This window comes from Neltuma alba, unplaced genomic scaffold (assembly GCF_004799145.2).
Source record: "Neltuma alba isolate B1F8T4 unplaced genomic scaffold, ASM479914v2 tig00005741_pilon, whole genome shotgun sequence".
Taxonomy (NCBI): Eukaryota; Viridiplantae; Streptophyta; class Magnoliopsida; order Fabales; family Fabaceae; genus Neltuma; species Neltuma alba.
This window is the reverse complement of record NW_021634213.1, coordinates 1-12451: the sequence shown is the minus strand read 5'-3', so window position 1 is coordinate 12451 and position 12451 is coordinate 1. Positions and strand designations below refer to the sequence as shown.

The following is a 12451-nucleotide window of genomic DNA, read 5'->3' as shown; positions in this document are numbered from 1 at the left end:
CGTGAACTGTTCTTGCAATATATATTATATACAGAACTTGGTCTTTACAAATATGAAGCCCAACCATTTATATCTAACTGTCTTCTTCTACATGGCTATATCAATGATATAGGGACATATGGATGAGAGAACAGAGGGGGCTGTGGTAAAGCAAGGGAAAGCAAGGCATCATCATATTCCCGTTTCAGTTTCTGCAGGACTTGTTTCTGAGACATACTCTCTCATAAGCTCCTTGTTTGATTCATTCACCATCTGCAACATATAAGGACAGCAAACAATACTATGCATTCACAACTAGCAACTAAATAGATAAACTAGATTCTGGCCTAACCAGACCACTCCACTTTCATGAATAGTTACATATATATAACTCCATGCTTATTGCAGGGATGAGCAACGCGGGAGGTTCTCATCCTTGCAGTGAAATTTGAGGTGTAATTTTTAATATATAATTTTTAAATAAAAAAGATTTTTTATAGAGTGATAATTAGAAAATTATCTTTAATTTAAATTCTGCATAAATGACAACATATAAAAAATAAAATAAAAATAACATTAAATATGGACTATTCGATTTTAATTTGGACAGTCCATATCAAATACCAAGTGAATCTGAAACCATAGCCATCTTTGTATTTCTCTAATACTTCTAAATTTCATTTGAATGATTTAAAAATTATCAACTTTATTCTTTACATTCTTTGTCTTTCAAAATGGAAATAAATATAAAAAAATTCAGTCTCGTTAAATTAGATTTGAACAATTCCAGAAATTTAAAAGACCTTAAGTTCCAAACTTTTCAACCCACCCTTGACAGGATCAAGATACGATCGTAGACACACGAGGGTATTTCTTCATCACACTGACAGACTTATCGGCAATAAATTTTCTTTCAACAAGATCAACCTTCTAAATAACATGTACAATTTTTGCAGGATTAATTAATTACCTTCACAGCAACGCGCTTTAGGTTGTCCCATTCAAAGTCCTGTTTGCAATATGCTGATCTCACCTAAAATTATACATCAAAGTCTTTAATCGGCGTTTAGCAAACGGGAATATTGAAAACCACATAATAACCAAGAGATCCACTAACCTCCAGTATGCGCAGAGCTATTCAGGTGCAAATCATCGTTGCCCAGCATTAATTTCCCATAGATTTCAATCAGCAAAAGATTATTAATCCAAATACTAAGACAAAAACATATTTTTTTTGGCATAAAACTGAATAACTTTTGTTCACAGTGGAAGAAAAATATGCAAGAGATTACAAAGAAAAACTGATTTTGGAGTAACTTGTTGATTGCAACGTTGGACTTACCTAAGTTCTTATGTCTCGATGATTCTCGCATCATGCTGGCACAGAACTTGTCACCATCATTCAAAGAGTGTCTACTCAAGAATTCCATCAATTCTTCGTATGCTTCACGATTGTAGCTCTGCTTTAGGAAATAAGCTTTGACAGATGGCATTGTTCACAAAATACAATAACAATAACAGTTCGAGCTTATCAGAGTATCATGTGATAGTAATTCAAAACTCTCTCACGAAAATTCAAAAAAAGCTATAATTCATATTTCATAACATCTAATTTTCACCAGAGATGAGCGCATGGTGTGTTACTTTTAGTGTTACTTTTAAGATGAAAGCAGGATTCTCTGGGAAATAAGGTTTTAATTTTAAACTGGGAGAATTATTTCACTCTTTGACTTTGTTTCTTTCAAAATAAAAATATCAAAATATCACTCTTGTATGTAATATAATTCACAACTACGAAGTAACAATTCTAATAGAGCCGGAATGAACCAAACCAACTCAAATTTTAGCATGATCGCACTGGTTCATTTTAAAATGGAACAAACCCGAGCTTTAATTTTTTTACATCTTAGAAGAAGAAAAAAATCTGATGAACTCAGCTCGTTTAATAGATAAGCCGTGCCCATCAAAAAGATGTTGTAAATATAATATTTAATATAACTAAATAAAGAAATTATGAACTTTTATCCTATGTATGCGTTTGTGTACGAAAAAATATATATTACTATGTTTCAATGATTATAATATTAATTTTCATAAAAAAGTTTACATGACTTTATATATATAATATGTGTATAAATATATATTTTCTCGATTTGTGTGTATCACATATTTTAAAAATATAACATGACATTTTATTATTATCCAAGTTCTTCACATATTTTTCATGAGCCAAATATGAAATTTTCAAGTTTGGATAATTTAGTTCGTCGAACTTTAAAATACTGATTAAGCTCGTTCATTCAATAAATCAATCAAGCCTTTTCTTTCTTTTCTTTTCTTTTTTTTGACCAAAATAAATGAATCAAGTCTATTCCAAACTTTTAAATGAGCTGGATCTAGAGGTCATCCATAAAGTTACACAATTAACTTCCATTCATGAGTATTACTGCAAGTATGGCGAGAAAAGAACCGCAAAGTCTAATATGAAACCGTTTGTGAATTTAACACATGACCAACACACACACACACACACACAGACTCATGATAGCATAGTTGTTATCCAGTGGATTAGCAAAGAGATAGTATCAATGGTCAAAAACGTAAAGTTGTCAGCCATGACAAATACGTGAAGATATACGAAATAAGAAAACAGTAAAAAAGCCTTAAGGTCCATGGAGTTGGAACCTGAAGTTGTGCAGAAATAATCTTAACGGCGATGTAGGTGAAGAAATGGTGGAGGTTCTTGGCAGCCTTTGCTTCCGGTGACGCTTCTCCATATCCTGCATCATCTCACCATAGCATGTTATAATTTTACACTCTTCTCAGCACAGAAAAAAAAAAAAAGAACGAGAGAATAGAAAGCACCACTCAGAGAAAAAGACGACAAGAGAAACAGAGTAGTGACCCACCAGGTACATACATCTTCTGGCAGTGTATAGGGGTGGGTTGAGAAATCCTTCGCTTCAATGGTGAAGAAAAAGGATAAACTCTACCGTGGTGGGGTTTTATGGGATAAACACAGGGAATTTGAGAGAGAGCAAGAGTTGCAGAAGCTTCCATTGATCGCACAAACCCTTTAAGAGTTAAAGGCTTTTATTAATGGGAAGATGAAGCGGAAATCCCAAATTATCACGGTGGGTTGTGGTTTCTCCAAAACAAAAAATATCTCCAAGCTTCAATCCGTAACAGAAAATATCTCTGAGCTTATGTGGAAAAGGCAGGCACTTCTCAACGAAAGTTCATTTCATGGTGGAACCCACCATTCCTTCCTGGCATTGGAGATATTTTGTGATTTGCTACAAATCCCATTTTTATCTGCATTTTGATGGAGTGACCTTCAAATTAATTCAACCACCCACATAGTTTCTCCTTCATCTTTTTTCGTCATGGAATACTCAACGATCAAATCCCAGACATTCGCTTGCTCGACTGTACTAATCTTCATTTCTTCTACAACTTTCTTTCCATAAATTACTCAAAAAAGGGGTCAGAAAATTGATCAAAGGCCAGTTCGAGGAGCTTCAAGGTAAATGCTTAAAGCTACGCATAAGTTAATATAAAATGTTCTGCCAATATGTTCAGGATTATTCGTCAAATATAATAATCCAGCGACCTTGACCTCACAAATCAATAAGTTTTCATAGGATGATAGACAGTGACATCATTCTTTCCTTATATAGTTCTCACTTTGTTCTTTAAAACATATAAAATTTGAGGTTTTCCACTTCGAGTCACCATCCAATTGGTTTTCATGGAAGCTGCATCATTCAACTTCTCTGGCAATATAATAATCGAGCGAAACAATGATTCAAGACGGAACAAAAAGCCACAAAATATTAAACAAGAAAATAAAACAATGGAAGAATGGTTCAAACTCTTACCAAGTTCTTCTCTCCTCTGAATTACCTCATTCTGCATTTAAGCTGTAACTTCAAGTTCTCCCAAAATTTTCTCATCATCGTTCCTTTTCAACTCAAAATGACCATAAAAGCAAACACCAAATTCTTGGTTTGTCTTTTGTTTCTTCCTCTGACTCTGATTCTCAGAGTCGAAGCTTACTGTAACTCTGGTTGCAAGCTTGCTTTAGCTTCGTACTACGTCTGGGAAGGCGCAAATCTCACATACATAAGCCAAATCTTCGGCCAGCAAATTTCTGAGATTCTTAAATACAATCCAACAATTCCCAATCCGGATTATGTTCGGAGCGCAACCCGAATCAACGTGCCGTTCACGTGCGATTGCTTGAACGGCGTCTTCTTAGGTCACACTTTCACTTACAAAACCCAGCCTGGGGATACGTACCGTAAAATTGCTGAGCAAGATTTTTCTAGCCTGACGACCGAGGATTGGTTGGAGAGGGTGAACATGTATGAAGCTACAGAAATACCGGTGGACGTTGGGATTAACGTCACCGTCAATTGCTCGTGCGGCGATAGGCACGTGTCGAGGGATTATGGATTGTTTCTGACGTACCCACTCCGGAGTGGCGACAACTTGCCGGATCTAGCAGCGGCTACCGGTGTGCCGGCGGGGATTATACTGGGGTATAATCCCGCATCCGATTTCAACGCGGGGAGTGGACTAGTGTTTGTGCCGGCCAAAGGTTAGCGAATTTACTTTTGGCCAGTAACTGTAAATATTTTTTTAAATTGTAATCTTTGTTCATTAATTACGAAATGAATATATGATAATAAAATATTTTAATAAGTTTATAGTATTAAAATAAAGATCTAATTTCCTTCAACACAAATTAGATCCAATGTTTTTCTATTTTTATCTTAATTTAGAGCTGATGAAAGGGAATAAATTTAAAATAATAATAATAAATTTTGGGTCAAATTAAGTGATATAATTGGGTTATTTTAAGCTAGCTAAATATTTTTGGCATGAAATAATTAAAATCCTTTGAAATGCTATATAATATATTAACAGGGTTAGATCTAACAGAAGGGGTTAGTCCCCGAAATATGGCAAATTATGTACAAATTTTCGTTAGGAGAGGTATCAACATTTAATATTCAATAGTACATAAAACAGAATTACCTCTAATAGAAGGATACATGTACATATCAAAAAAGAAAAGGCTATAATATATAATGAAGTCTCAAGAAAAAAATATAATTATTAAAAAATCTTAATAAATGAGCAATATATACTTATCGTTATTTTTTAATTTTTATATTTACACATAACTTATCATTACATATTATTTTGTTATTATTGGGATTTCTATTAATTATAAAAATTAAAAAACCATATAATTTGTTTATTATATAATTTTAATAAATAAAATTGTTCCAGGTCAAATAAATAAATAAAATTGTTAACAAAAATATTTGAATTACTTTACCTTTAATTTCGAAGGACTAATTTAATGATAATTATAGCTTACAACAATCTTTCTTAAAAATTGCAGAAAAGTATTTACAAATTATATTTTATAAAATTGTAAATAAAAGAGTACTGGTTACAAATAATTATTTTGAAATAAGTTTATTATTTTTCATTAAAAAAATATAATCATCATTAAATTAATCTTGTGAGATTAAACTCTCTTGTTTTCAGACAAAAGGGCGCCTTTCATGCACTTTTTCCCTCTAACGTCATCATTTGAATAATAAGGAATATTTTATGGTCACTCGCCTTTTATTTATGTTTTAATATCATTTTGCCTATTCTTAAAACCCCCCCGGGGGAGGTTTCTTAGGTAAAGAATTTTGATTTTTTATATATTAATTATTTTATTTTATTTAAGAGAAGGAACCTTAGGGATTCTGGCATAGCATAAGCATATTCCCTCAGATAGAATTGACATTACACATTAAATAATGAGAAAAAATTAAATACTTTAATGGAAGATAATTTTTTAGTGGTGAAACAAAATGGTACACGTCAGTATCGGTCCGTTTTTGTCACTTTCTTAGGATATATCAATGGATGAATTAAAAATAAGGACCTGCTCATTACTGACTAAATTTTTTATTTGTTCAAAATGGGAATAATTAATTGGATATAATTTCAGCGTATAAGAAGTCCGCACAAATAGGCATAGTTTAGGTAGGAGGAACATATTATTATGGATACATGAAAAAAAAAACCAAAAAAAAAATACAAGATAAAGTTTTTTTAACAGAGAAGCTTAATGCTTTTATAGGCATATGATAGGCATACTACACAATTATTGTTTGACTCAGTTTTATTGAGCTTTTTTAAAAGTGAACCTCCCAACGTTAATAATATCAGCAAATCAAATATTAAATTTTTTTTTTTACCACTTCGTTAAAAGTTTATATTCCCTTCCTTACTTACCCCAACCAAGAAACCCCATTTTGATTTTTGAAGGAGCAATTATATTAATGTTATAATTTTTTTATTAATCGGACAAAATCCGGTTAAAATAACTGAGATAATTCGCTCAAAGTAGAGAGTGAGTCCCTGTTTTGTAGACCAATAACAGATTTTGGGTCATGGACCCAATGGTGAGTCCGCTCAATTGTATTCCATGGGCTGGGTCAGTGAATTGACTCAATTTTATTCCAGTTAAAACTTATGAAATTGGTCTGTTTAGAGAATTGATACTGACAGTAAATTATGTCTTTAATGAGTTTTTAGGCCCAACTCACCAAATTTTTGTATTAAAAACAAAGAGTAGAAATATAAATGACATGAAATAATCATATTTTATATGACATAATTATATTCAAATAACTAAAACATTTTACATTCAAATTCAAAACTAATTAATAGGAATAAAATAAAATGCATGGTTGAGCAACGATAACAAATGCAAAAGACATGTAAGTAGCAAATTGGAAACAAATTACACGTTGGTTATTAAGATTCTATTTTGGTATTGTACTAGTTAAAGTAAATAGGTTGGTATATATTTGCTAAACTGGTCCAATCATTCCTCAATTTTCGCAGTCCAATATTGTGATTTTTTTTTTTTTAGCCAGCCATTATTATGATTAATATAATATGAAATTAAATTCCTCTCAATAGTTCAGCCAATTTAAAAAAAGGTTCGGCCAACCTTTATATAGTTTTTACCAGACTTGTGTTACATTTTAATGGCTAGAATTGATTTAACATTGACTTGACATTTAGGAATTAATAAGTGTGAAACTCAATCTTTAAAATTACATTCACAAAGCCTTCTTTGAGATTTCTTTTACTCCAAGTGTATATATTACATATAACAATTTCTACAGCTTTAAATTCAATTGATGTCTCATGTCCTGATTTGCATTTGCAGATGACAAGGGAAGCTTTTTACCTCTACAAATGAAGTAAGTTGAAATTTATATCTCATTGTAAAAAGAAAAAAGAAAGTAATAGTTATTGAACTCTTTTAAGCTGAAAATCTATAGCTGCTACAATATTTTTCCTTCCTCTTGCAGATCAGGTGAGTGGATTCTGCGCACTGTTTCAATGCTGTCTCATGAAAATTTCATTTCTCAACATTTGAAAAGAAAAAAGAAAAACAACGGTGGGAAGTTATGAGATGAGAATCAGAAACTTTGTGGTGCTGTTTGAAATAGGAATATCTAGGGGAGCCATTGCTGGAATATGTATTGGAGCAGTTTTTGGGGTTTTACTATTGGCACTTGTCCTGTACTTTGTTCTATATAGAAGCAAGAAAGTGGAAGAAGCATCCCTTCTTCCTGCACTATCTCAAGATCAGTATCTTCATATTGGACAAGGTAAATCTCTATGCTTTTCTTCCTTGTATTGTTTGGGATACTAATAAATAAAGGCCAACACTTTGTTTGTTTCAAGCTCAAGTTTTTGGGATTGTTTTGTTGGTTTGATTCTATTATGCACTTTGAGACACTTTCAGATGTCATTCTTCGTTCAAGGAGAATACTTAGTTACAGTTTTTAGATATTTGTTATCAGGGTATTGGAAAATCTGATAGAAAAGGCCTATGAAGCTTTCACTACGTCTAATCTTTCTTCTCATGAACTTGATCAATTAACACTGAACATGTTTTTCCTAATTTAAAAGCCTAAGTTCAAAGTCTTAAATTTTGAAGTAAAATAGGATTTGATAATCTATGCATGATCAAGTCAACCTTAAATTTCAACAATGCATGACTAATTTTTCCTATGCTTCACCCCCAAAAGACCTTTGGGTGGAAGGGATGTAAGATATAAAGTATTCTTGAGGCTTGACTTGGACTTGTTAGATGATGGTTTCTTGATATTAAGCAACGCAGGTCATTGAAAGTCAAAGATTAGGTTTTTTGATGTTATTGGAAAAGTCCCACCTTGGTCTAGAGATTCTGATGTAATAATGTGAAAACCTGTTTCATTCCAAGAACTTGAGATTTTAAGTAAAGGTCTATAATCAGTGAAGTGTGATGACTTTTTCGTAATATTGTTGAAACTAAGGGTTTTTTTCCTTTGAAAAAAATTGAGCTATAATTATTATGAGCTCAAAGGTGAACTATTTTCTGGATTTAGTTTCAGGAAGCAGCTTGGGGAAGGCTTCAGAATCTGTTGATGTGGCTTCTCCAAGGTTGACAGGAATCACAGTGGACAAGTCAGTAGAGTTCTCATATGAGGAGCTGGCCAAAGCTACCAATGGTTTTTCTATTTCTAATAAGATTGGTCAAGGTGGCTTTGGATCTGTTTACTATGCAGAGCTTCGAAATGAGGTATGTCAATCTCTTGAATGATTATAATCCCTAAATATTGTGTATAAATCAAAGAATAATGAGTTATCTCTTTGAAGTAAAAGACATCATCCCTAGTTGCTCATGTCTCCTCTTAAAATTTCCTTCTTGTTAAAGAAAATCAGTTGAATTTTTCTTCTTTATTAACTTTTATGTAGAAAGCTGCAATTAAGAAGATGGATATGCAAGCTTCAAAAGAATTCCTTGCTGAACTCAAGGTTCTGACACATGTTCATCACTTGAACTTGGTATGAGATTTTCCCTGCTGTTTAATCTGCTAGAAATTAATGCAGAAGCATGAACATCATGCTGAATCAATTATTTTCCAAAAATATTGTGTAACTCGCACTATTTATGACATTAACAGATACATAGGAGGTAGATATAAGTAACTTAGACAGTACTTAAAACATCAGATTTGGATATTTAGTCCATGACATTTCAATTCAAAAGACAAGGTTTTAGGCTTTGATTTTGGGAATTCTCGTTAAGTCATCCTATTCCTGGGATCCTATGATAAACAACTAGCAAGAAAGTCTTGTCCTTGGTATTGTTTCTCTCAATCACGTGTCATAATTGTGATTCCTTGCATGTGTACTCTATTTTTGTGCAGGTACGCTTAATAGGATATTGTGTTGAGAGCTCTTTATTTTTGGTTTATGAGTACATTGAGAATGGAAATTTAGGTCAACATTTACGTGGGTCAGGTAAAATGTTCTCTCATGATTCTGTGGTGCAAATCTACTCATACTCTCCCATGCGCATCTAACACCAGAGTTTTCTTACCTAAATAGAGAATAAATGTCATATTTGTTACCTATGCCTAACGTTAGTTACTTTAGTGTGGTGAGGCTCACTTGGTGTCTAGCTATCATAAAGTAATGGACGTTAACAACACTTAGCGGGCATGACATTTTTGCTCCATTTGGGAACATTCATGTGTGTTCTTGCAACCAAGGAAGCTTTATGGTGTCAGAGATGCTCATTCATAGGTAGATCTGCACCTTAACTGCTGATTTAAATACTCTTAACGTTTTGTCACTTTCAGGAAGAGAACCACTTTCATGGTCAACTAGAGTTCAAATTGCCCTGGATGCAGCAAGAGGACTTGAATACATCCACGAGCATACAGTTCCTGTCTACATTCATCGAGACATTAAATCAGCAAATATTTTGATCGATAAGAACTTTCGTGCAAAGGTTTGCAAACGTTTCTCATGATTCTTGATCTGAGAAACATGTCTGTTACAGAGTTTGAAGTCCCTATGTTTCTTCATAGCTTTTGATTAAGACAAGTTTGAACAATGTTGAGTCTAACTTTTTTACAGGTGCAGATTTGGTCTGACAAGACTTACTGAATATGGTAGTTCTTCATTTCACACACGACTTGTTGGTACATTTGGCTATATGCCTCCAGAGTAAGATTTTTTTTCCCCCCCTTACACTTTTCATTTGGTCTAACAAGGTGCACTTAGATCTTGTTTGGTTACCATTGTTTTTTATATTTCGTGTATTAGTTACTACCTCTGGTCCTTCATATAAGATTCACTTTAATGAAAAATTTAACTTCAAAGTGAATCTTATGTTAAGGTCTGGAGGTAGTGTTACGTACTCAAAAAGATTGTTTAGGAAGATTAATCTACAAAAAACTATTGTTTGTTCTACTTTATTCATAATTTACACTAAGAATCATAAGGCAGGCAGAGAGAATGTATGAAGTTTGAGAAACTGCAGAATTTGTGTGCAGATATGCGCAATACGGCGACGTTTCGGCGAAAATAGACGTATATGCTTTTGGAGTCGTGTTATATGAACTCATATCTGCCAAGGAAGCTGTTGTGAAGACAAACGACCTTGTGAACGAATCAAAAGGACTAGTTGCCTTGGTTGTCTTCCTTTGTTCTGTGTTATTAACTCACTAATACTCTCAAATCTTTTTTTGTTTTTTTTTTGCTGTTGCGTTTCTGATTATTTCCAGCTTTTGGTCGGTGAAAATATTGCAGTTTGACGAGGTTTTAGCGCAGCCAAAAGAGGAAGAACAGCTTCGTCAACTTGTTGATCCCAGCCTTGGTGCTAACTACCCTTTGAATCAATATGCAAGGTGATGCCATTATCTTTCTCATTAGCACTCAGTATTCAATCCTATGTCCATCCGGTACTTAATAGAAGATCTAGATAACTAATTTTTAAATATTAAAAAAATTAGTTGAATTAATTATTTGTAATAAATATATATTGTTCTTTCTAAATATTTTTGTTAATTATATGCACCAAAATATCTCTTTCATGAAATATTTAATATGTGCAATTACTATAGGGATTACATTAGGAAAAAATAGATAAATATAAGTGACAAAGTGGATTTAAGGTCTTATCTTTATGATTAAATTGCATCTCCAACTAGTTCTTATATTAAATATTAGATGTAATGTAATATACTCCCTCTGTGGTAAATATAAGACCTTTTTTAATCCGATCTCAATTAAGAAAGTTAGTTAATGATAGTTAATAATCTTAATCTTTTCAAAAATCATACCTTTCCCCAAGCCTAACTTTATTTAATTTTATTGAAAAGTGAAAATTTGTATAAACTCTATTTTTCTCACACACTTTTACATGAAACTAATAAGAGTATATTTGGCAATGGCTAATAAATATTGTAGTGTACTCCATAAATAGATTATATACATAGAGCCAAAGGAACAATAATGAGGAAATAGTCTTATATTTAGAGTCAGATGGAGTATAAAATTTAAAAATGTACTATTTACAAATTATGAACACTACAACTTATTCCTAAATGTCAATAGTCTTATAACCTAGTGGTTTGAAGACTCTCTGTAAGTGAGAGATCATGAGTTTAATCCCACTTGTAACATCAAATATTAGTATCTACCCTTGTAATTGGGGGGAAGGAGAGGGGGAGAGAGAGAGAGAGCTTATTCCTCAATCTCAGTGCAATACACAAGGACTCACCTAGTTAACTGTCATCATTCTGCATTGCTCATATACATACATATATTTATGTGTATGTATATTTGTATGTATGTAGTTCTCATGGTTGAGGGTAAAAAATACGTAGAGAATATCACCACACACAAATATATAAGGTGTAATATTGAAAAGTTGATTTGCAGATGGCTCAGCTGGCGAAAGCTTGCACACATGAGAATGCTCAACTAAGCCAAGTATGAGATCAATTGTGGTTGCACTGATGACACTTTCTTCTTCAACTGAGGAGTGGGATGTTGGCTCCTTTTATGAAACCCAAGCTATGATGCATTTCATGGCGGGAAGATAGCTCTTCTTCATTCTAATCTATCCGGTCAATCAATACCCTAAAGTTACAGGAGGCAAATATATATATATATATATATATATATATATGGGTTTTAATGGCTTCAAAGACTCCCAGATTGCATTAACAATCTCTGCTTCTATATGTTTTGAGTCTTCATGTTAACGCTGAACTTACATATAGGGGATTTCTTGACGATGATAGGGTCTGAAATTTTTCAATTAAGTATATGATTCTATCGTCATCTGAATTTGTAAATAAACTAGTGTTGCCTTTCATTTATTAGTTTTGTTTTCTCCTTTATATTTTTCGGCCGGCTTCTTCTTCTTCTTTTTTAATTAGAAAACAATTTATTAAAACAAGATAAAATGATACAATACATAAATTAGGCCCCTAGCTATATATCAGAAGATAAACTCAACAACTATGATGAAACCCAATCCACTCCAAGCAAAACAAACACAATATATACAAAATCGAAACTCATGAAAACATAA

At 32.7% G+C, this 12451-nt stretch overlaps 1 protein-coding gene and 1 pseudogene across 1 annotated transcript; one reads left to right on the top strand and one right to left on the bottom strand.

Moving 5' to 3' along the window:
• Positions 1-2: 2 nt before the first annotated feature.
• On the bottom strand, positions 3-3992 carry LOC114748557 (chaperonin-like RBCX protein 1, chloroplastic). The gene is made up of 7 exons (XM_028936987.1): positions 3861-3992; positions 2889-3053; positions 2665-2759; positions 1322-1439; positions 1097-1113; positions 950-1012; positions 3-252 (listed from the first exon to the last, which is right to left on the bottom strand). Exons 1-7 carry the CDS (start codon positions 3895-3897, stop codon positions 172-174), a joined length of 576 nt encoding a protein of 191 aa, XP_028792820.1. The 5' UTR covers positions 3898-3992; the 3' UTR covers positions 3-171.
• LOC114748554 (chitin elicitor receptor kinase 1-like) lies at positions 3938-11957 on the top strand (annotated as a pseudogene).
• The last annotated feature ends 494 nt before the right edge of the window (positions 11958-12451 follow it).

Coding starts and splice junctions, on each gene's coding strand:
- LOC114748557 (XM_028936987.1), bottom strand. CDS start 3,897: ATGCAGAATGAGGTAATTCAGAGGAGAGAAGAACTTG. Junction 3,054..3,860: donor TCAGAGGAGAGAAGAACTTG/GTAAGAGTTTGA, acceptor TAACTCTTAAAG/GGTTTGTGCGATCAATGGAA. Junction 253..949: donor TAAAGCGCGTTGCTGTGAAG/GTAATTAATTAA, acceptor TATATGTTGCAG/ATGGTGAATGAATCAAACAA.